Source organism: Eretmochelys imbricata, chromosome 7 (genome assembly GCF_965152235.1).
Source record: "Eretmochelys imbricata isolate rEreImb1 chromosome 7, rEreImb1.hap1, whole genome shotgun sequence".
NCBI lineage: Eukaryota > Metazoa > Chordata > Testudines > Cheloniidae > Eretmochelys > Eretmochelys imbricata.
In genome coordinates this window covers 30,039,983-30,063,318 of record NC_135578.1, presented here as the reverse complement: position 1 = coordinate 30,063,318, position 23,336 = coordinate 30,039,983, and the positions used below count along the sequence as shown (strand labels likewise).

The 23,336-nt window shown below is 57.1% G+C and overlaps 2 protein-coding genes across 6 annotated transcripts; one reads left to right on the top strand and one right to left on the bottom strand.

The window, feature by feature from the left end:
- Positions 1 to 6,435: 6,435 nt before the first annotated feature.
- Positions 6,436 to 11,791, top strand: CTSW (cathepsin W). 3 transcript variants are annotated; one of them, XM_077822511.1, is made up of 11 exons: positions 6,436 to 6,543; positions 7,211 to 7,277; positions 7,753 to 7,866; positions 8,081 to 8,214; positions 8,465 to 8,564; positions 9,161 to 9,241; positions 9,805 to 9,927; positions 10,384 to 10,448; positions 10,574 to 10,664; positions 10,800 to 10,858; positions 11,424 to 11,791. In XM_077822511.1, the coding sequence occupies exons 1-11, from the start codon at positions 6,448 to 6,450 to the stop codon at positions 11,535 to 11,537; spliced, it is 1,044 nt and encodes a 347-aa protein (XP_077678637.1). In that variant the 5' UTR covers positions 6,436 to 6,447; the 3' UTR covers positions 11,538 to 11,791. The 3 variants fall into 3 exon arrangements, with proteins under 3 accessions (XP_077678637.1, XP_077678636.1, XP_077678639.1); XM_077822510.1 differs by having other exon boundaries at positions 8,081 to 8,217; XM_077822513.1 differs by lacking the exon at positions 10,800 to 10,858 and having other exon boundaries at positions 8,081 to 8,217.
- On the bottom strand, positions 11,770 to 22,707 carry BBS1 (Bardet-Biedl syndrome 1). 3 transcript variants are annotated; one of them, XM_077822506.1, is made up of 17 exons: positions 22,613 to 22,707; positions 21,706 to 21,782; positions 19,770 to 19,804; positions 19,152 to 19,424; positions 18,878 to 18,924; positions 18,475 to 18,513; positions 17,644 to 17,716; positions 17,243 to 17,374; positions 16,979 to 17,085; positions 16,436 to 16,556; positions 15,966 to 16,124; positions 15,622 to 15,691; positions 15,168 to 15,326; positions 14,451 to 14,584; positions 12,752 to 12,886; positions 12,587 to 12,673; positions 11,770 to 12,370 (listed from the first exon to the last, which is right to left on the bottom strand). In XM_077822506.1, the coding sequence occupies exons 1-17, from the start codon at positions 22,648 to 22,650 to the stop codon at positions 12,284 to 12,286; spliced, it is 1,773 nt and encodes a 590-aa protein (XP_077678632.1). In that variant the 5' UTR covers positions 22,651 to 22,707; the 3' UTR covers positions 11,770 to 12,283. The 3 variants fall into 3 exon arrangements, with proteins under 3 accessions (XP_077678632.1, XP_077678634.1, XP_077678635.1); XM_077822508.1 differs by having other exon boundaries at positions 12,806 to 12,886; XM_077822509.1 differs by lacking the exon at positions 12,752 to 12,886.
- Between the last annotated feature and the right edge of the window lie 629 nt (positions 22,708 to 23,336).

Genomic DNA, 23,336 nt, shown 5'->3' with positions numbered 1-23,336 from the left:
TTATAGAATTTCATCTTGTTAATTTCAGATCAGTTCAATTTGTCAATGTAAGTTGGAATTCTCATCTTGCCCTCCAAAGTACTTGCAACCATCCCCCTTGGTGACATCTGCAGATTTTTATAAACATGGTCTGCAATCTAAGTAACTGATGAAAATATTGAATAGTGCTGGACCCAGGACTGACCCCTGTGGGATCCCCCTATATACAACCTCCCAGTTTGACAGTGAACCACTGGTAACTACTTGAGTATGGTTTTCAACCAGCTGTGGTCTAGAATAAATTACTATAAAGTGGCCGTACATTTCCCTAGTTTGCTTATGAGAATGTCATATGGGACTGTGTCAAAAGGATTACTAAAATCATGCAACCGATGAAGTGAGCTGCAGCTCAAGAAAGCTTATGCTCGGATAAATTTGTTAGTCTCTAAGGTGCCACAAGTACTTTTCTTTTTGCGAATACAGACTAACACGGCTGCTACTCTGAAACTAAAATCAAGATATGACCTCTACTGATTCCCTCCAACTCCACTAGGCCAGTAACCCTGTCAAAGAAGGAAACGAGATAGTACCTCTCTTTAAAAAGGAGAACAATGTTTTTCCATCTCCAGTCTTCTGGGACCTCCCCTTTCCTCCATGAGTTCTCAAAGATAATTGGTAATGGTTCTGAGGTTGTTTCAGCTAGTTCCTTAAGTACCCTGGGGTGAATTTCATCAGGCCCTGCCAACCTGTTCTTTCCTTATTGTGGCTTGCATGCCCTCCCCTGTTTTGTTAATATTAATTGTGTTGAGTATTTGGTCACCATTAAGCTTTTTAGTGAAGACTAAAGCAAAATAGGCATTAAACACGTCAGCCTTCCTGATAGCAGGTAAGGAGAGTCAGTAACTGATGCTAAGTAGTGGGCCTACACCTTACTTCATGTTTCTCATGTTTGTAATTTATTTAAGAAACAACTTCTTATCGCCTTTTATGTTCCTTGCCAGCTGTAACTCATTTTGTGCCTTTGACTTTCTTAATTTGTCTTTACACGTTTGTGCTGTTTGTTGTACTCCCCCATAGCCATTTATCTCTGTTTCTACTTTTCGTAGAATTCCTTTTTGATTTTTCAGGTGATGTAAAGAGCTCCTGAAGGAGCCATAGTGGCCTTTTCCTATTGTTCTCATCTTTCCTTTACACTAGGATAGTTTGCTGTTGTGCCTTTAATATTGTGTCCTTGAGAAACTGCCAAATCTCCTGAACTCTCTTATCCCATAGATTTTCTTCCCACAGGACCTTATCTACCAGTTCTCTGAGTTTGTTAAAGTCTGCTTTGGTGAAGTCCATGTTCCTTATTTTGCTGCTCTCTGCTCTTCCTTTCCTTAGAGGTATGAACACATTTCCTGATCACTTTAACCGAAACTGCCTTCCACTTCTAGGTTTGCTACCACTTCCTCCCTGTTAGTGAGACTCAACTGTACAATGGCTTTCCTCCTGGTTACTTCCGCCTCTTTCTCAAACCCAAGCTGACTAGATGATCTGATGGACCCTTCTGAACTCTTCAGAAACGGACCCAGCTGTGAAATTGACCTTGAGCTGATCTCTTGCTCAAAGCAGAACAGCAGGTCTAATTCCAGCCATCAGCTCTGGGGAGGAATCCTTCCCCCACTGGCATCCAGCCCCATGGGCAGGATCAGGGTCTTGGAGTCATGAGCAGTGACTGGCAGCATGGGAGAGTAGTGGGGACTTTGATGGTAGCTAAGCTGTGTCCCCACTTGTCACAGAGCCACAACGCTGACCTATATTAAAAGAGGGGTAATTTTATGAGGGTTCCATTATTTTTCTTCCCCTGATACTGTTCAAATGCAACCCCTCCCAAAGCCATGCAGGGATCTCTGTACTGCAGCCTCTTGCAGTAGGGGGGATTTGTGGGGTGCCTGCTGGATTATGGGGCTCTGTGGCAGGGAGGGGATGGACATCTTAGGTTCCACAGAGTCATCTTGCTCCACTGCACCCTCAAGGGATGGTGTTGCCACAGCTTGGAGGACAGTTGGGAGGAGCAGTGTGGGGATGCACCCTGCTGGTAAAGGAGAGAGAGTGACTTAAGTCAGTGCGGCAGCTGCTCCCCCAGGAAGATCCCCATAGTGATGATGGTGAGGTCCAAACTGAGGCTCCCGAGGGGGCTGTAGGAGCAGGTGCCATCTGGCTAGACCAGATGCAGTTCCAGCCCTGTGCTGTGTAGGAAGGCAGCCAGGGCCCTGCAGGGTGGAGAACTGAGGGCTAGCAGCATGGGGGGTTCTCCCTAAGTAATTCACCACTACGACTTGTAGTGAGTCAGGGCACCCCACACAGGGCTCGGGCCAGTACTGGTCACCCTCCCACTCTTCTGAGGGATCGGGCTATAAGGGGGCCCTCGCCTCCTCTTGCGATCAGGCTGGTACCAGGTATCCCCCAGGGATCAGATAGTACGGCCCCACACCCTGCAGTGATCAAGGCATTTCTCCCCACCTGCCATGTGACAGGGTGGCAGCTGGGAAGCATAAGGAAAGGTGGTACTTCCCCACCTGCTCTGTGACTATCTCTGGCAGGTTGGGGGCCCAGGCCACAGGCTTCGGGCCCAGGAACTCAGTGAAGGCGAAGGACTTGGGGTGCAGCGCCCAGCTCTGCCAGATGAGATCTGGGGGCAAAGAGGGGAGGATGTGAGGGGGGTTCTCAGCCACAGGGAAACAGACTGGGGCTTTTGGTCTCTGCAGAGGGGTCTTCAGGAATCAGGGGGCCTATGGGGGTCAGCAGGACTAGGAGGGAGAGGAGTAGGGACTGGAGGGATGGTCTCTACATGGGGGTCCTTTGGGGCCTGTGGAACTCGGCGAGGGGAGGGGTGTGTGTGATAGGAATTGGGGGGGGGACCAGATGTCTGGGGTCTGCAGAGAGAATGTAAGGGGAGGTTATAGACAAGTGCACCCTCAAGACCTTCAGGAAGGCAAGGGGCAAAGCTAGGAATTCTGGTGTCCTCCCGCTCAAACCACTAGATACCACTCCCAGAGCCAGGATAGAACCCAGGAGTCCTGACTCCCAGCCCCCTGCTCTAATAGCTACACTCTGCTCCCCTCCCAGAGCCAGGATAGAACCCAGGAATACCTGGCCCTCGTTGGCTGTTGGGGGAAGGATCCAGTGGTTTTACCAGGTAGTGAGAGCAGGGAGCAGCACTGCTAGTGGATCAGCAGCATCTGATTGGAAGATATCTCTGCAAACACACAAACGGGATCACCTGATCGGTTACCATGGAGTGGGCGAGCAGCAGCCAATGAGAGGGGAGTGTAACTCATTCCAGTGCTGCCCCCCCACCCCTGAGAAGGGGACAGGCCTGAGGGGGGCAAAAGGAAGTCAAAGGAAGGATGCGGGTACAAAGGGGGAAGCAGTGGGTCACTGGGAGGTGTACAGGGGAGGGGGGAATTAATGTGAGGGTAGGTGGTTGGGGGCCTTTGTGGGGTGCAAGGGGGGAGGGTATCACTCCAGTGCTGCCCCCAGGGGGAAGGGACTAGAGGGTGGGGCTGTAGGGTGTGTTCCAGCTGAGAGGGGAGCAGAGGGTGTCACTCAGATGCTATCCACAGGGGTGCTGGGAGCCCTGTGCTGGCCTTGACCCAGGCCACCCGCAGCTGCCCCCCCCCCACAGGCCCTGGGATCTTGGGGGCTCAGTCCAGTCACAGCAGCCAGAGAAGTGTAGCCCCTTAGACAACACAACAGTACTACAAAGCAACGTAACATGATCTCCTGCACTACAACACTGCTACACAACTGCACACCACAACAACACAACACTGCTACACAACATACCACAGCTACACAACCCCTAAACAACAAAAACACCACAACACAAGAACCTACCACAGTACTACTACACAACATAAACAATCCTGTGCAACACACCATGGCTACAAACAGTGCAACCTAACTACACACCACAACCACCACACAGCCTTGCTACATGACTACACACCACAACACTATTATACAACATACCACAATACACAACACAACAGTTCTGTACCATAACCCCCTACACAACATCACAGTACTGCTATACAACATCATCCTCATGGGGTGAGGGCCTACCCCCTGCAGCTGGAGAATGACAACATAACACTGCTACACAACTACACACCATAATGCCCCTACACAACACAATACAGCACAGCTACATAAAAAACCAACTACTCAGCACCCCCCGCCCAGCACATCTCTGCTACATAAAAACACAATACCCCCACCAGCTGGGGAGAGAAAACTGTGACAACACAAACACACCAGAACTCCCTACACAACACAACATTCCCCAACCCCCCCCCCCCCACACACACACACTTGGGCCTGCTCCCTGCAGCTGGGCAGACAACACAAGAACAGATGTCCCTCAATCCCACCCCCGATCCCAGCCTTGGGATCCCCCCACTAGCTCTGCTGGTGCCCCTCTATCCTGACCCACAGCCCACCCTGCTTCAGTGTTAGAGGCTCTTTCTGAGTCCAAAATGCCCCTAAAGCTATAAGCTCAGCACCACTCCCTGCTCCCCGATCAGGAGGTGCCCTGGCACTGAGCCCTGGGAGAAGGGAGTACCAGAGCGCTGCTGTCTCTGGGGGCAGGAAGGGAGGAAGGAGTGTAGCACTGAGTGATCTGGGCCCTGCAGAGATGGGGATTGGGACCCTGAGGAGGTTGCTCTGCCCCACAGGGATTGTGACCCATGTTGGGCTGCAGCAGCAGGAAACAGACTCATCACAATCAGCTGAGACTGGAGTCCCTTGGCTCTAACAACACTTCCCTCCCAGAGCTGGGCTAGAACCCAGGAGTCCTGGCTCCCAGCTCCCTCCTGCTCTAACCCACTAGACCCCACTTCCCTCCCAGAGCTCGGCTAGAACCCAGGAGTCCTGGCTCCCAGAATTGAACCCAAGCTCCTGGGAGCGCCAAGCCATTCCCATCCCCCTTCACCTGCAGTTGAGGGTCAGGATGCTGATATCTGATGGGGCCCCCTGGTCCTGGTCCATGGGGGGAGGGGCACAGCAGGTAGACCAGCTGGCCCTGCACAGCAGAAGAGTGAGCAGGGGCATCATGGGGAGCAGTGGGTACGTGTCCTGGGGGATGGAGAGCAGCCAGGGACAGGGTGTAGGGGAATCTGGGGGTGGGGCAACTGGGCTGGATGAAACCCTTTTATAAGCCACTTCCAGCACGGACAGACCTGACCTTGGCATATTTCACACAGGACTCCCCCACTCCAATAGGGCCATGAAGGGAACATCTGTCCCAGCACTGCTGAACACACCCACCTCCATCCCAACCCACAGGCCCCTGCTCTCCCAGCCCCGGGCCCAATCCTGACCCACAGGCCCCTGCTCTCCAAGCCCTGGGCTCCCCATTCACTGGTGAATCAGGCACCATGTTTCCAGAAGTGACTGAGATTTCAGACCTTTCACACTAATAATCCCTCTACCTTCCCGCACAGGCCCTGGGTCTGGGACCCTTAAAACACAGCAGCTGCTCAACTAAATGAGCCCAAGTGGGGAGCAGGAGGAGGGATTGGGAGCCTGGGATTCTGGGGATAAATGGGGTCTGAAGCTGAGGAGTTGTCACGGGGGGGCAGTGGCAGAGTCAGGGGGAACCCAGGGCTGGGATAGCAGGGGGCTGCTTGTGTCAGGATGAAGCACAGAGTCCTGTGGTGCTGGGTACAATGAATGAAATCTGTCAGGTGATTAGCTGTTTGGAAGCTCAGTACCTGCACCTGTTCAAGGCTGCAGTGGGGTGGGATGGACTCAGTCACGTCTCTGATCAAGTCCTGCCTGGCTAGCTAGGGTGGGGATTCAATAGGGGACGCTTTCCCCTCACAATCAGTGCTGACCCCAGTGCCCTAGTAGACCTGACGGGTCGCTGAGCTGCAGGGGAGCTCAGTAGGGGGTGCTATGTGCTTCATCTCTCCAGTGCAGTGTTACCTGGAGGTCATGGCTGATCCTTTTCCCTGGACTCAGGGTGCAGACCCAGGCATCCAGGCTGGATTCCAGCGTGGCCAGGCCAGCCCCAGACAGAGGTTCTGTGCTGTGGCTGCCATAAGCATCTTTGTTCCTGAGGTCCCTGGATTCTGGAGGACTGGTACCTCCCATGGGGGTGGGAGGTCACCAGGAGATGGGGCCTTGGGCTTAATGTAGCAGAGCAGATGAGTGATAGGAATGGATGGAACAATACCCCATTGTCCCCAAATCTGTCCCCCTCCGTGGTGCAGACCCTGAGGGCACAGGAGCAGGTTTGATGCTGCTTGGGGGTCTGAAACCCAACCCCCACACCTTGGATTCCCCACCCCCCCCATCTCTCCCCGTCCCCGGATCTCACACCTGCAGCTCCTCTGCTCTGTGGTTTCCGTCACTCTTCTGCCTGCCCTTGCCTATATAACCCCCCCCACAGGATGCCTGGGCAGGCACAGAGCAGCTACTGCCATGGGGCCTGGAGTCCTGAGTCCCTGCCTCCTGCTGCTGGGGGTCTGGGTCTGTGCCCTCCCAGCTGGCTCTGTCCTGTCCCCTGAACTCAGCAAGGTAAGGGATGGAGGACACACCTGGAGGGAGTAGTTTTGGGGCGGAGTGGGCCTGAAAGCCAGAGAAGGACAGAGAAGACACCACGTGTCTGTGCCAAGAGCCATTGGTTACTGTGCTGAGACCCAGCACCTTGGTGCATGCATGGCGAATCCAGGGACAGGAATTGGAGCCAGCACCCTCGGGACAGGAAGGTCCTTTAGCCATTCCCCACCACTATAGGCCAGTCTGTGCCTCATGCTCCTTGCACACTCACATGCCATCCTCCGCATTCTCCCCCGTGCTCCACGTGCTACCCCCCCCAGACACCAACACACACTCACCCAGATGGGTATGTGCCCCCATCCATCCCAGACATCAGTGGGCTCCACTCTACACCCCAAAGCAGGGATAGCCAGGGGCTGGGGATTGAGGGCCATGGGCAGAGCTTGGAGCAAGCGCAGAGCCCAGGGTTAGGCTAACAGGGGGCTGGGGGAGAGGATTGGGGGGCACTAGCAGGGCTGTGGGTGGGGGGAGCCCATTGGTAGGATAGCAAGGGGCTGTGGGTGCGGACTGGGGGGCACCAGAAGGGCTGTGGGTAGCCGGGGCTGGGAGTGGGGGTTGAGGCAGGGGCACTGGCTGCTAGGATGCCCCTTTGCTGCCCACCATCCTGCTGGTTTGTCCATTTCAGGCTGAAGTGACTGGAATGTTCAAGGATTTTATGATTCAGTTCAACAGAACCTACAGGAGCCCCGCAGGTGACGGACAGGGAGGGTAGGGGGGCTGTCGGTGTGGGAGGCAGGCAGCTCTTCCTGGAGGCTGTTACCATGGGGAGAAGACGGGGGGCAGCAGAGGGATGGATGGGGCTGAGGCGGGAGTGCACAGACCAGCCCGATCCCCTTCTCCACGCCTCTGTGAGCAGCCACCTCTGAGTCTGGCCTGCCTGCGGCTGGTGTGAGCTGCCTACCCTGTGGCCGCATGCTCCCCTCCCTCCAAGTCCCAGGGCCGCGTGAGGGCGGGGGGTGCTGCTGTGTCGCTCTTTCCGTCCCTCTGGTTTCACACCCAGCTCCCTGTGGCTCGGCTCTGCAGCTAGCAGCGGAAAGAGGCGCTGGACGGGTGGAAAATTCACGCCCCCGATTTGTGCTGGGGGGTGGGAGGGGCAGGATGTCCGATGCCACTGGCTGGGGTTGTCGTGCCCCCCAGTACTCGTGACCCCCCCCCATCTCCCTCCAGAGCAGCACAGACGCTTCGGGATCTTCACGCGGAGCCTGCTTGCGGCGCGGCGGCTGCAGGAGACGGAGCGGGGCACAGGGCAGTACGGGGTGACCCGCTTCAGCGACTGGACAGGTGGGGAGTGACCCCCGACGCCCAGCACCTAACCAAGCGCCGCACCCCTCTCCCCTGCAGCTGTGTACCGCTCCCTTCCCCTGCCCCCCACTGCTCTGCACCCCCTTCCCCTGCCCCCCTACTCTTCACTCCTCCCTTCCCTGCCCCCACCGCTCTGCACTCCTCACTCCCCCTTCCAGCACCCCCTCAGCACCATCTCCCTCTGTCTCCCCAGATGAGGAGTTCCGGGGGATGTTCTGGAGCCCCCCGCCCCATACCATGCACCAGGACCCCCGGCGCCCGAGGAAGAAATTCCCTAAGTCCTGCGATTGGAGGAAGGCGGGGGCTGTGACCGCCGTGAAGGACCAGGTAGTTGTGGGACGGGTGGGTTGGGAATCCCCCAGACAGACAGTTAGATGGGGCAGGACAGGGGGTGCCATGGGGGGCTTAGTAATGACAAAATCATTCCACGCCCCCTTCCGCACTGCTCACCCCAGTTGTCATCCCCTCCCTCAGCTGGGGCACTGGGGACAGCGCAGAGGCTGGGGAGAGCGCCCCTTCCTGCCCCACAGCACAGCGCCTCCTAGTGCCACGTAGGGCCTCACCCCTCTCTCCGCAGGGCCAGGAGTGCCGCTCCTGCTGGGCCTTTGCTGCCGTCGCCAACATCGAGTCCCTCTGGAACATCCACTTCCACCAGCCCCGGAACCTCTCGGTGCAAGGTAGGGACTGGGGGGGTGCCCCACCCCCTCGACTGGAACAGGGCAGGGCACCCCAGCACTGCCCTGCTGTGTGCAGGTGAATGGGGCACAGAGGAGGGGGCACCTGGGGATGTTCTAAGCGCCTCCCCCTTCCCAGCCCAGAATCCCTCTGTGTGTGTGTAAAGTACCCCCTTCGTTTCCTGTCCCAAACTGGGAGCTTGTAACCCTTGAGGGACCTGGGAGCAGGCTGGGTGTGTGGGGTTTACAGGGACCATGACCCCATGCATTGGGTTTCGTATATTTGCACCCCATCTGCAATCACTGGGGTGGGGGCCTGGGGACAACCCCACCACAGACTTGCCTCCCTGTAGGCCCGGATCCCCTCCCCAATCCCCAGTCTACTGGACGCTGAGCCCTGCCTGTGGAACTCTCCCCCACCAGATGTTAAAGCAGGGGGTGGCAGGTGCTGAGTCTCTCCATCCAGAGGTGGGTTGATCACCCCGCTGGGAGCCGCTGTGGGATGAGCCTGTGTGCGTCACCCAGCAGGAGCAGGATCCCAAGGTCTGACTGGGGTGAGGGGGAGATGGCTTGGTGCTCACCCACTACTTCTCTTGCAGAGGTGTTGGACTGCAGCTGGTGCGGAGTGGGGTGCAACGGGGGCTACGTGTGGGATGCCTTCACTACGGTGCTACACAAGCGTATGTAGGCACTGGAGGGACGTGTGGTCCTTTGCCCTGCAGGCAATAAACCCCCCACATTCCCCTGGACTGTCCCCTATTCACCCCTCACAACTGTTTACTGTGAGGATATTTTAGTGCATGGAGACTCACTCTGACTCAGACTGGGGCCCCCCATTGTGCCAGGCACTGCACAGACCCTTACCCAGATTCGGGCCTGTCACCACAGGTGCTGCACAGACCCCTTGACTGAGATTGGGGCCCCCAGCATTGTGCAGACCCCAGCCCAGTCTGCAGTCCCCATCACCAGACACTGCGCAGACCCTGATCGAGATTGGGGGCCCACATCATGCTAGGTGCTGCATGGACCCTGACCCAGACCAGGAGCAATCTTCCCAATACTGTATATGGAAGGGAGACCCCTCCTCATTCCAAGACCCTGCTGTGGCCCCACTCTTTGTGACAGGTTGAATTTGGGGGGAGGGGGTTTACTCTGATCCTTGAATCCAGAACAGGGGAAGGATGGAGCAGGGAATGAGGCACTCTGGGCCCATCCCAGACCTTTCACATACACTCCCTCCCAGGTGGACTGACCAACGAGACTGCCTACCCCTACACAGGGAGACAGGAGAAATGCCACAACCTCAATAAGTATGAGCCGGCTGCCTATATCCAGGGCTTCCAGACACTTCCTGGAGATGAGGAGGGTGAGGCCTGTGGGGAGAGGGGCTGGGGTGGGGCCAGCACTGGGGCCAGGGGGGAGTGGGCCATCTAGGATGGAGTGGTGGGGGCAAAGGGAGCAAGTGAGGGGAGTGGAACAGGATTAGGGGGTAACAAAGGGGACTGGGTAGGAGGGGGAGAAGCAGGACCTGGGTGGAGGCAGAACTGATCAAGACCTGGCCAGTTTCCAGGCAGCTGTGCCTGGGGTGATGTGTGTGAAACCTACAAGGGGCTGGTTAGTTTCATGCTTCCCCCTGGGGGAGCTCTGAGCAACAGAGGGGGAATGTGAGGGATGCAGAGGGTCCAGAGGACACAGGGAGGGGCAAGGGCCAATGTAGCCAGTGTGTGGGGACAGTAGCAGCCTGGTAGGGCCATGCCTGGGTCAGGGGTGTTTGTTCCTGGGTCCTCCTCCCCACCCAGTACATTTGGGTTTCCTCTTGTAGAAATAGCTGCACACGTCGCAACTGAGGGCCCAATCACAGTTACCCTGAACTCAGCTGCCATGAAGGTACGTGCCTCCCAGTTGTAGCAATGCGGGAGAAGCCTTCTGGCTACTCAGCCCATCCCATGGTGACCTGCCCACTAACCCCCCTCCCCCCGACTCACTTTCTGCTCATTTTTGTGCCTCTGCAGCATTATAAAAAGGGCATCTCACAGCCCTTGGTGAAGAACTGCAGTCCAGACCAGGTGGATCATGTTGTCCTGCTGGTTGGCTACGGGGATGGTGAGTGGAGATGGGCTGTACAAGGGTTTGGATTTGGGTGAGATGGGGTTAAATGAACTGGGGGCTTGGCAGGGGGCTCAGCTGTCAAAAGCACTCTAAGACCACTGTGCCTTTCTCTTCATCAATTAATTGCAGTAAAGGGAAGGCAGTACTGGGTCATCAAGAACTCCTGGGGGGAAGACTGGGGAGAGAAGGTGAGTGGGGAGTGTATGGGGCTGCCCACAGGGCGGTGCTGTCTGTGTGCGCGTGGGCTGGTTTTGTCTGAAGGAGGCTGTGCTGTGGGATCCTACAGAGATGGCCTCTGGGTGGGGTACAGGGACCATTTAAACAGGGATCCCCTGCCTAACACTAAGACACAGCCACCACTGGGGTGAGATGTGGGCTTTTATTATACACTCCCTGTCCAGGTTCAGACCCCGTTCCAGTTTGATGCAAAGGCTGAGTGAGCGTATGTCTACACTTAAACCGCTACCACGACACAGTTGCACGGCCACCTCCACCAATGGCAGGGGTTCTCCTGTCACTGAAGTTCATCCACCTCCCGAGAGGCAAGAGCTAGGCTGACGGAAGAATTCTTCCATCCACCTAGCACAGGCTACTGCAGGGGTAGGTCGGCACTGCTATGTCTCTCAGGGTGTGTGGATTTTTACACCCCTGAGAGATAGAGCTATGCCAATGTAAGTTCCCAGTGTAGAGCAGCCCTGGGTGAGGAAAGGCTGTCCAGCACCATCTGTCCCTAACTGCGTGTCCCCTCGGCAGGGCTATTACCGTCTCTATCGCGGCAGGAATGCCTGTGGCATCACCATGTTCCCTGTAACAGCCACCGTCAACCGCATTGGGGTCCTGGGACATAAAGTCCACTGTCCCCCCTGAAGGGGATGCTGCTGCTGCAGAGAGCCTGCTGACTCCCCTGCCACCACCAAGACAGAAATAACTGGGGCCATGGGCCTTCGCTGTGTGATGGGGGAATAAATTCGATACTCAGACTGCTATAGCTCCATACCCACAGGTACCCAGAGCTGGACTTGGCCCTTCCAGCAACACTGCCTCCAAGTGAATGCTCCTTCCCTTTGCTGCAGCAGCAAAAGGGGCCTACGAAACTGCCATTAAACTGATTTTATGTGCTATGTGTGTGGCCCCTTTGATTGGGGGAGGTTGCTGAATTGTTAACCTGAGAGTACCACCCCTGACTCCTCCCACGCTGCACACTCCACACACCAGCACCCTCCCGTACAGCAACTGTCCTGGCTTTATTGGGATGCTACGATCACAGCTAAGGGGGTTTCTAGGTGCTACCCCCAGGGCTGTGGATGGGAGAGAAACACCCCATCCTCCAGCAGCTCTTGATACCAAACCAGGCATAAGTCCTCCCGCCCCCCCTGCTGTAAGGAGCTGGCCTGATCCCGGACAAAGCAGCTGGGTCTGCACCCCAGGCTGGGGTGGGGACGGCAGCCCCAACACCCCCTCTACATGGTCCCACATCAGCAGTGTGCACCCTGGGGGCAGCTTGTGGTTCACTGTACAGCAGGGGGCCTCGGCTCCCAGTCCTGGTTCTGATCCAGTGAGGGTTCCTATGGGATCTACTGCAGCTCTGGTCTCCATTGCCCCTCAGAGGCGGTTCAGGCAGCAGCCAGGCCCTCACTCACTGGCATGTTGATATGGGCAGTCAGCAAGGGCATGCTCTGGCCCTCCCGCAACACAAACACCTGCAAGAGAGGAGACAGAGAGCCCCACGCTGAGATGCAGCCACCTCTGGGGTGGGGTGCAGGGACTCTTTATACACAGATCCTTCCCTTGGCACTGAGATGCAGCCACATCTGGGTCCTACCCCTCCCCCCCCCCCACACACACACAGCAGGAGGGAGGTGGGAGCATTTTAAAGGGTCAGGCATCTCTCTGGGATTGGGTGTCCCTGTATAAACCTTGATGACGTCCGAGATCCCCTTGTCACTCAGACACTCCACAAAGGTTTCAATGGGGTAGTTCAGTCCCGGGACCAGCATAGGGGCCTGTAGGGAGACAAAGCTGAGTTAGTCAGAGTGCAGGAGCCCATAGGAGCGGTCAGAGGTGTTGTGGAGTGGGGGTACCTTGAAGAAGGCTCTCTTCATGGCATAGAGGCTCTGGTCGTAAAGGAAGCTCACCAGCAGGTTGATGGAAGGGCGCCCAGCTGACGTGTTCTGAATGTGGAGGGTCAGTTTGAAGGTGGGGCCGATGCCCTGGACCTGGGGGTGGGGTGGGGAGGGGGTAGATCCTGAGCACAAGTTCAGTGCAAGGGGGAGAGGAGTCCTTGATCCCACAGCCTGGGGTTGGGGGGTTCTCCATCACAGGAGCCACAAGAAAGGTCCCCCTGGAAATCTAAAGAGATGATTGAATCCCAAATCTCACCCTCTCCGTTCCCGACTTCAGCCCAGATCTGCTCAGTCAGCTAGAGGCACATCGCCTCTGGATTGGAAGCCCCCAAGCGATGGAGAGTTCCCTGCTCCCGTTGTTCGAAGGGCAAATCCCTCTCCCTGTTAAACACTGGCTGTGGCTGATGGTGGCTCCTGGCTCTTGCTCAGACTTTGTCTGCGACCTTCATGAACCCCCTGCTCCCACAAATCCCCCCACCATGCAGAGAGACCGGAATCAAGCCCCCCCCCAGGACCTTCTCTCAGAGGAACTCTTCCACCAGGGCTCCCTGAGGCCCAGGGTTTCCAGTCTGGCATTGTTTGCATGGCTCCTCGCTGACCCCTCCCCAGTGGGTCAGTAACCTCGTGGAAGAGCAGCCCCCCAAGTACATGTAGCATCCTGTAGTGGCCTTGCAGGCGCTGTCTGCTGCGCTCCCAAAACCTCCGCCTTGGGCAGCAGAGAAATCAGATGCTTCTCTCCCACCAGTGACCTGCCAAAGCAGGCAGCTTAGTCTAGTGATTAGACCATGAGCTTCAACCTAGAGCCCTGCAGCGGGACCGGGATCCCGAGGGTCCCGCTGCCATAACAGCGGGAGCGGGAGAAAAATTCAAGAAACAATACGGGGGGCAGGATTAAAAAGATATTCCTTCCACACTGCAAACAACATGAATGCCCCGGCCAGCAGGCACCGCTCTCTGGCCGCCCAGCTCTGAAGGCAGCGCTGCCGACAGCAGCAGCGCAGAGCTAAGGGTGGCAGTGGGAACTCTCCCTGCCTGTGCCTGGGGATGGCTTCCAGTCCCCTTTGCATGATGATGCAGGGGCTCTCCAGCCATTTGCATGGAGGGTTAGAGGTTTCTAATCCCTGTGTGTGGGGAAGGGGAGATGCAGGGGCTGTTCATCCCCTTGTAGGGATGAGGATTCCGATCCCTCTAAATGGGGGAGTTGAGAGGGTCAGGGGGTTCCCATCCCATTGCATGGGGTACAGGGAGTAGAAGGGTGCTGGGCGGGAAACATTTGCTGAAAGCAGCACGTTCAGCCATTGCTGGGGCAATTTTAGAGCCCTGCAGCGGGACTGGGATCCCATGGGTCCCACTGCCATAATAGCAGGAGCAGGATAAAAATTCAAGAAACAAGGCGGGAGCGGGCAGGAGTGAGTATTGCAGGGCAGGATGGGAGCAGGATTTAAAAAATAGTCCACACAGGGACAACCCACAGCAGGGAAAACAGCCCAGCCCCACGCCCGCTAGGCCCCGCCCCCAAGCTGTGGAGAACCCAGGATTCCTGGCTCCCAGCCTCCGCTTGCACAATCCTGAATTTTCTCACCCCGTCTCCTGGCTCCCTCCAAATGCCCCATACCCTTCTCATTCCAAGGGTCTGGTGTCCCCATGACCCACTCACCACTGCATTCATCTTAATGGGCTCCTGCAGTGTGGATGTGATGGGCGCCAGGCTGGACTCCAGCGCCTTGACATAGGCCCGGGCTGCCATGAGCCGCAGCCGGTACAGGTCCATCTGGAACACGTGGTGCATGGCTGGTGAGGGATGAAGGGACAGTGAGGACAGAAAGTCAGCCTGCAGCAAGCAGCCAATCAACAAGGGGGATCTCTACCAATCACAATGGATCTTGGTTTTACGCCTTATCTACAGCACAGTGCCCCTTAGTGTAGCACTGCGGCATCAGGCTCAGCACCCCGATTGAGCCCCCAACCCTGCTCCCTGCAGCGCAGCGCCCCCTGGGGCATTGGGGCAGCACTGACTGCGGGAAGAGTGCCTGCCACTGAGTCCCCATCCTGCTCCCTGCAGCACAGCACCCCCCAGTGGCTGGCTCGTGCATTTGCACTAACATGCTGAGTTGGTAAGTAAATCCCAGGCCAGTGGCTTCTATCTTTCCTATAGTGGATGCTCAGAGTGGGACTGGTGGCTCTATGGCTGGGCGCGTAAGAAGAGACCCATGTTCGGGGGGGGGCATGGAAAATGTAGTGGGAGATGCCCCACCTTGCCTCCCACCCCCAATCTCCACTCCTCCCACTCATTCCCCTACACTCCCAGCTGCTCCCTCCCCAATCTGCCCACAAGCAGTCCCCCTCCTCAACCCACCATTCCTGCCCCACTCACCCACAGCATTCTCGCGTTCCCGCAGCGTCTGGTCCACGTAAAGCCTGGTCTTCTTGGGCACACTGAGTCGGATGCTCTGGGCCACAGGAGGGCCTAGTGACATGTCCTTCTCCTCAAACACGGCTGTGCGCTTCAGGATCTTGATGATCAGCCCCCCGCCTGGGCAGTGGGATAACCAGGATACAGTACAAATGGGCACAAAGCTCCTGAATCCCCTCTTCCTAGATCAGACCCATGGGCCCATCCCCCGTGGTGTACTGTCTCCAATAGTGGCTGGTCCCGTTAATGCCCCTCGCTGCACCGCACTGTCCCACAGGAGTTGAATTCCTTCCTGACCCACCAGCTGGAGCCCAGCTGATGCCTACAGCCAACAGCATCCCCTGCAGGGTGCATTCAGTATTGCACAGCAGCACATGGAACTGAATGGTGCCCACCCAGCACACCCCTTGCCCACCTTTACTCGTCATGATCAGGGTGTTGTCCTCACGCCCATAGCGGCCAAAGCAAATACTGGTGACCACATCCTGTGGGGGAGCAAAGGGGAGGGGGTAATGGGGTATCAGGCAGCTCGGCCACTGTCCATAACTACCAGACCCACAATTCTGGCTCCTAGCCTCCTCACTCTAACCCACTAGATCCCATTCCCTTCTCAGAATTAGGGATAGAACCCAAGAGGCCTGGCTCCCAGCCCCCTGCTCTAACCCATGAGACCCTACTCTCCTCCCAAAGCTGGGACAGAGTCCTGCATTAAGAGTCCTGCATTACCCCAGCACTGGCTTTGCCTGATGGGGAAATTACCTGGGTGCGGATGACGTCCACAAGGTTTTTATCCCGGTACATGTGCACCTCCTGGTTGGCCAGACCTACCATCACAGCCTGGAAGCCGCGTGATTTATGATCTAGGAGGCTCATGGTCATCAGTGGGGCTGGCAGATAGACTGTCCACAGCTTCTTCCCCTGTAAGAGAAAGAGATCTGGCACTCAAATGTAGCCATCTCTGGGGTGAGATGCAAGGCTGTTTATCTGACTCTGGGGTGGGGCAGAGGGGCTATTTATACAAGGATCCCTTGTGTGGCACCCCTGTGACACTGGCCCCCTAAGCAGACTAGACTTAGAATAGAGCCATGGAGACCTCCCACTGGCCCCCAGGGAGAGGCGCCTTGGTAACAGGTGGTGTAGGGAGTAGATCTAGGGGCACACAGGTTCCAAGACCTGCCCAGCTGCCCCACCCCTAGTGCCCCGTAGGGGGTGCCCTCACCCATTCCCACCTTCTGTGTATAGCCCTGCAGGGTTTCGTCGGAGCAGCCAGCCACGATATTCTTGTGTACCCGCACCAGCCCCATGGGCTGGGCACTCAGTTCGATGCAGTACTTGGGCCGCTTGGACTCCCTGGAGTGGGAAGGGAGGGCAGACAGGTCAGTGCCAGCCCCCCACAGTGCTTGCTGCCCCACCCAATCCCCTCCTCCAACTCCTGCCTTGTGGGCTCCAGTCACCCTCCCCACCCCCTGCGCCAAGGGAATGGGCACAGACAGGCCTCACCAGCAGGAATGTTACAGCAAAACTAAACCTTCAGGCACTGGGGCCTGGCACTGGTGGCTGTTGGGCAGTGGGGCAGCAGGGAGGCAGAGTATTGGGATGGGCCCATGGATCTGATTGGAGAGGGAAGGGAATACCAAGCTGGAAAGGACCATAGATCTGATCTGGTGGGAGGGGGAGACATAGCAGGTTCCTTATCTGATGTTCCTCAGCACTCCCCTGCCTTCCCCTTTGTCCCATTCCAGCCCCAAGCACCCCTCACGACTGGCTGTCACCTGCGGAGGATGTAGATGCTCCCATCCCGGCAGGCCACCGTGACCCGGTACTCCACATCGAACTGCCCCATCACGTCCAGGAAGGCTGGCACGCTTGGCAACGTCATCTGCAACAGCAAATGGAAAGCTGGGGCAGCCCCACACCCGTGGGAACGAGCTATATATGAGCAGGGGTCCCTCGCCTGGTGCTGAGATGCAGCCACCTCTGGGGTGGGATGCGGGGACTGTTTATATAGGGACCCCCTCACCTGGCACCCCACTTACCTTGGCCAGGATAGTGAAGGCCTCAGGGTCCAGGATGAGGACATCGGCACTCTCCGTCCCAATCACCAGGCAGCTGACAGCATCCTCATCTGCCATGTTCTTCTTCAGTGTGCTCATGCACGTGATGACAGTCTGGATAGGGAGATGGGCATGAGAGGGGTATGGACCTCTCCCCCTTCCCCAGTCTCCCTCTCTACCCAGGAAGGGCAGTGCCAGTCTCCCCAGAGGGTATGCTGGGAAGGAAGGGTACCCGGAAGACCCTGCTGGGACCCACAAGTCGTCGGTGGGGAACTGGAAATGCTAGAATACTCCCTTTCTCCAACCCCCATCCCCCTGAGTCCCTTACTCTTGGAGGATCCACTGGGGAGTTTCCCGCAGACCTAGGGCAGGGCAGGACCCACCTGGCGCTTGATCGGTTGCCCCTTATGTAGGTTTACAAAATTCTCCATCTCTGGTACATCTTGGGCCAGGAACCTGGGGGTTGGGGAGACAGAGAAGGGGATTGTGGGATAGTGACACAGCTTGCTCTGGTCCACAGTGTCCTCCGTACCACTTAGAACAGGAGCTCTGCTGCTGAGAGCCTTCCAAGCTTTGGGACAATGTCCCCCCACCCGGCCTATGCTCCCTACACCACCTGCCTCCCCCACTGCTGAAATCCCTCCCCGATCACCCACCCCCCCGGCTTGTGGTCCCTACACCACCTGCCTCCCCCACAGCCGAGGTCCCTCCCAGATCCCCCCCAACTCGGCTTGTGCTCCCCACACCACCTGCCTCCCCCACTGCCAAGATCCCTCCCCGATCCCCGCGCCATGGCTTGTGCTCCCCACACAACCCGTCCCCCCCACTGCCAAGATCCCTCCCCGATCCCTACCCCGCGGCTTGTGCTCCCCACACCACCCATCCCCCACACTGCCAAGTTCCCTCCCAGATCCCCACCCACCCTTGGCTTGTGCTCCCCACTCCCCCTGCCTCCCCACTGCCAAGATCCCTCCCTGATTCCCACCCCTCCAGCCTGTGCTCCCTACACCACCGGGCTTCTCTGCTGCCAGGATCCATCCCTGACCCCTGCACACCCTCTCCCTTGGCCACCAGCCTCAAGCTTCCTGCTCCAATCCCTGAAAAAGCTGGGTTCCTAGAGCTCCCAGCCCAGGGTTTTGGTGCTAGCCAGGAAATCGCTGGAGGGTGAGGTGCTCATGCCACTCCCTGCCCTCAGTGGTACCATATGGTCTTACCTCAGTGATCGTACCGACAGGGGGATCTCCGCCTTGTCCCTGACACACGAAGATGTTGAACAGAGAGGAAGACATTGGACAGAAACTCAGTATGATACATTCACCATCACAGACCCTACCATCCACAACCCAGAACAGAACACAGGAGTCCAGATTTCTCACCCACTTTACCGTAACCACTAGATCCCACTCCACTCCCAGAGCTGGGGATAGAACCCGGGAGTCCTGGCTTTCAGCATGTCCAGCTCTAACCTCAAGGATCTCCCCAGTGTCCACACCCAGGGATCGAATGTTAAATGCCTCTGGCATTAGCTCCCATCACTTGCTAAGCCAGGGACCAGGATGGAGTTTTTGGGCGGTGTGGTGATGTGACAGTCCATGGTGGAAAGGAAGAGCCACTCACCGGATCCCCTCCAGCATTTCCTTCAGAGTCAGGGGGTCGATCATGTCCTGGAACGAGATGCAGACAGAGAGAGAGATGGGAAGGCACATGACTACAAGCTGGGAATAGAACCCATGCATCCTGGCTCCCAGACTCTGTATTCTAACCACTGGACCCCACTCCCAGAGCTGGGTCTGATGTGGAGTGCCAGGGAGGGGTGGGCCCATTGGTTTGATGTGGGGCAGGGGTGCGGACAGGTACCTTGGGCTGGCCATGCCACCCCCAACCTGCTCACCTCTTTGGCCTGCTCCCAGACATCCTGCTCCAGGGGGTTGGCATCCAGGGGGGGCAGGGTGAATTTGAAGTAGGGTCGCAGGTTCTTGTAGACATAGATGAATGGTCCGGAGGCCACGGCCACGGCAGGCGTGCGTGGCTCATTCTGGTCCATTAGGAAGGTGGTCACGGCAGCCGGCAGGTCCAACAAGGTGCTCTCGCTGGCCAGCCCCGTGCCCCGGTACACTTTCAGCCTCATGGTGTGTCCAGCCATGCCCAGGTCACCCACCACCAGCTGGGGGGTAGACAGAGACAGAAGGGTAGTGCTGGGGGGTCCTCACCCCCCACCCCAGGGCAGCTCCCACCTGCTGGGCTGGGCATGGACACCCTCACTACCCCTTGCCCAGAGAGGCAACTGGCCCAGAATGCTCACCCCCACCCTGAATGCTTTCCCCCACCCCGCCCCAAGAGACACACTCCCCATCCAGATGCTGTTTGCCCCTGGGGGGTTAGCCAAAGCCAGGGTGGAGTATGGGGGATACCAGGCCCAGGGGGCTGATCTGGGAGGTGGTGGAGGGGTGAGATACCAGGTTGGGTAGGCCCATTGCCTGGGGTGGGCAGGCAGGCCATCCTTCCTCACCTTGTACTCTCCATCGCCATGCAGGTCAGCCAGGGCTGGAACAAAAGAGAGATGTGGAGTCAGCATCCCTGATAACCTCCCTCCGGCTCAGCAGGTCCAGCCATGCCCAGTATCTGCATGGGAGACCAAGGGGATGCTCTCCCCTCCCAGTGAATACTAACCACAGTGCCCCAGCATGATGCCAGGGGGCACTGTGCTGCAGGGAGTTTGTGGGGGTGGGAGTAGTAGGAGGTGTTCTCTCCTCGCAGATGTGCTGGCTCATTCCATACCAACTGTGGAGGCTTGTGCTCCAGAGCCATGTAATAATTTGAAGGACTTTGAGGTAAAAGGGGCTCTGGAACCATGGAGTGTAAAAGCATCACTGCGAGCCAGGACTCCTGGGTTCTATCCTCAACTCAAGAAGGCAGACCATCTAGCCACTATGCTCAGTGCCCTGTAACCACAAGGCTGTGTCTATCACTGCTGTGTGTCCGGTTTCCCTCTGGAATGCTCTCAGCAGGGTCCCACAAATGTCCATAGTGGCATGGAAAGTTGGGGGATATGCCCTAGGGGAGAGTGTCTGAGACCCCTGTAATGGGTGGCCCTCCACTGGCCCTAACTAGCATGAGCCCAACAGTATTAGTCATTATCCCTAGCAGCACAGCTCCCATCTATCTCCCCCTCCCAGGGATGTTAGCGGTGGACAGGAGGAAGACAAGGTGCCATAGAATTGATTAGAGAGACAAGGTATTGGACCAACTTCTGTTGGTGTGAGAGACAAGTTTTCAAGCTACACAGAGCTCTTCCTCCGGTGTGGGAAAGATACTCTGAAAGCGTGTCTCTCTCTCTCACCAGCAGAAGTTGGTCCAATAAAAAAATATTCCCTCCCCTACCTTGTCTCGCTAATATCCTGGGACTGACACAGCTACATCTACACTGCATACAACAATTAGAAGGGATTACACAGGGCCCTGGCAGCCGGGGCTGCTTGCTATGCGCTACAGTTAGTTATTTAATTGTAATCCGAGGCAGGCTGGGAACCAAGCTTCTAACCTCAGCTTTGGGAGGTGAGTGGAGTCCAGGAGGTTAGAGCTCGGGGCTAGAACACGTGGGTTTATCCCCAGTTCTGGGAAGGGATAATGTAGACAGTTATAAGGTTTTCTTCCCAGCATTATCAGGAAGGCAACAGCTGCTTTCCAGTGAGTTCTCCTTGGAGGACCTAGAGATGTGGAGCTGGGGTTCTGTCACTGAAGAGTGGGAGGGGGTTAAATCTTTAACGGAGAACACTTTCCTGCCAACCGGGCATCAGGCCTCAGACTTAAATAAGCTTCAGACCATCCCCTTCATTGCCTTTCCCTGCGTTTGTAAGTTCCACATCCTGTTTGCTGTGGCTGGGTGTTTCACACACTCACTGTGACAGAGAGGCGACTATGGAGAGAACAAGAGCTCCCATCCCCATGAGTGTTAACAAACCTGGGTGGGAGGGAGGGGAGAGTTTACTTCGTATTCCCAGGGTTGAGATCCCATGTATCTGTACATAACTATGCTTTGCCATCTGCCAGCACCACATGAGCTTAAGTGACCTTGAGAAGAGCTTCCTTTGCGAGGTACCTCACTAAGTTATTGATGGAGAATGTGGGGGCCAGATAAGGGAAGGGACTTATCTAAGCACCTACAGAGACAATATGGCAGGAACAGAACCCAGCTGTTTGGATTATCAGCACCCCACCACCCACACATTATAACCACTGGAATAGAAACTAAAAGTCCTGATTCCCAGTCCCCCTCCAATCTAACCACTAGCCCTCACGCATCTCACAGAGCCAGAACTCCGGGCCCTTTTCCCCCTCTCTCCCCACCTCTAACCACTCCATGGGCCTCCACCCAGGAGAATCCCACTGGACCATTCCCCAGCTCTCTCAGCTAAGGGCACTTTATGGGAGGATCCTGGACTTACCGATGCAGGAGGAGAACGTGTAGAGATTGGCCATGGGGTCGTAATGGGCATCCAGCCATTTGGAGTTGGCTTCATTACTGGAGGGGGATGTGGACAGGGTGGGGACACAAAGAGACAGGTAGACACAGAGCGACAGTGAGAAACTGGGATAGATTTCAATAAAAAAAAAGGAACAGAAATTCCAGCAGCCCCAATCCCTCCCCATCTGCTCTCACCATGGGACCCCACTCTCCTCCTGGAGCTGGGATAGATCCCACGAGTCCTGGCTCCCAGCCCCTCCCCTATGCTAACCACTAGTCCCCAGTCTCCTACCAGAGCTGGGATAGAACCCAGGAGTCCTGGCTCCCAGTCCCTCCCGTATGCTAACCACTGGACCCCACTCTCCTCTCAGAGCTGGGATAGAACCCAGGAGTTCTGGCTCCCAGCCCCTCCCCTAAGCTAACCACTGGACCCCACTCCCCTCTCAGAGCTGGGATAGAACCCAGGAGTCCTGGCTCCCAGCCCCTCCCCTACGCTAACCACTGGACCCCACTCCCCTCTCAGAGCTGGGATAGAACCCAGGAGTCCTGGCTCCCAGTCCCTCCCCTACGCTAACCACTGGACCCCACTCCCCTCTCAGAGCTGGGATAGAACCCAGGAGTCCTGGCTCCCAGTCCCTCCCCTACGCTAACCACTGGACCCCACTCCCCTCTCAGAGCTGGGATAGAACCCAGGAGTCCTGGCTCCCAGCCCCTCCCCTATGCTAACCACTGGACCCCACTCCCCTCCCAGAGCTGGGAGGAGATCCAGGAGTCCTGGCTCCCAGCCCCAGCCCGTCCCCCGCTGGGAAGAGGATCACAGTCATTGCCACCCCCAGCTAACCAGGCCCAGGAAAGAGGGGTTCAGGGGTCACCAACACCCCCCTCACCTCTCGCTGCTGGAGGAGGAGGAGGAGGTGGCCGCCATATCCTGCTCTAGGACGGGCAGGATCTGTTGCTACAGCAACCAACGGCTGTGGATGGGAGTTACTGGAAAACAGTCCCCTAGCCAGATACGGTGTCTCACTCAAAAGGGCCCTTCCGGGGGAGACCAACCCTAGCAACTCAGGGTTCCGGATGTGTGGGGACTGTCTCCGCCCCGCCTCCCACCCCACATCTACCCCCCGTGAATCTGGGGCGCGCGGCTACACGGGGCGGGAAGACAGCAGAGCAGCTCCTGCAAGGGAGGAGTCACCCCAAGAGCCTGACTTCCACCTGGATCCAGCCACCAAGGGAGATGGTCCCCCTAGGAGCTGTGCTGGGACTCCCAACTTGACTGCCCCACAGTACAGGCTCCGGTGCCAGCGTCCCCAGGAGGGGAAAGGCCCTGTATCCCATACCCCTGCATCAGCCAGTCCCTCCCACAGCCCTGGGCCCTGGTCAGAGCCAGCAGCCCCTTCCCCTTCTCCTGCCCCCTTAGCCAGCCAGGCCACTCTCTGAAACCGAGAGGCTGAAATGCACTGGTCTGGCCCCTGGAGATCCCAGCTGAGCTGAGTCCTGGGCCCAGATGCTTCTGCAGGAAGAGGATCACGCCCTGTGACATGATAGGAAAGGGACATGCAGGAGATATTAACCATCCTTTGGGAGGGGAGTGGGGTCTGATGGGTTAGAGCA

Bases quoted from the DNA above. Each gene is read 5' to 3' on its own strand.
- BBS1 (XM_077822506.1), bottom strand. From the start codon at position 22,650: ATGGCGGCCACCTCCTCCTCCTCCTCCAGCAGCGAGAG. The intron at 18,514-18,877 runs GTGAGTGGCTCT...TTCGTGTGTCAG, and splicing joins GAAATGCTGGAGGGGATCCG to GGACAAGGCGGAGATCCCCC. The intron at 14,585-15,167 runs GTGAGTGGGGCA...ATCCCTCACCAG, and splicing joins GGAACGCGAGAATGCTGTGG to CCATGCACCACGTGTTCCAG.
- CTSW (XM_077822510.1), top strand. From the start codon at position 6,448: ATGGGGCCTGGAGTCCTGAGTCCCTGCCTCCTGCTGCTGGGGGTCTGG. The intron at 7,278-7,752 runs GTGACGGACAGG...ATCTCCCTCCAG, and splicing joins AACCTACAGGAGCCCCGCAG to AGCAGCACAGACGCTTCGGG. The intron at 7,867-8,080 runs GTGGGGAGTGAC...CTGTCTCCCCAG, and splicing joins CCGCTTCAGCGACTGGACAG to ATGAGGAGTTCCGGGGGATG.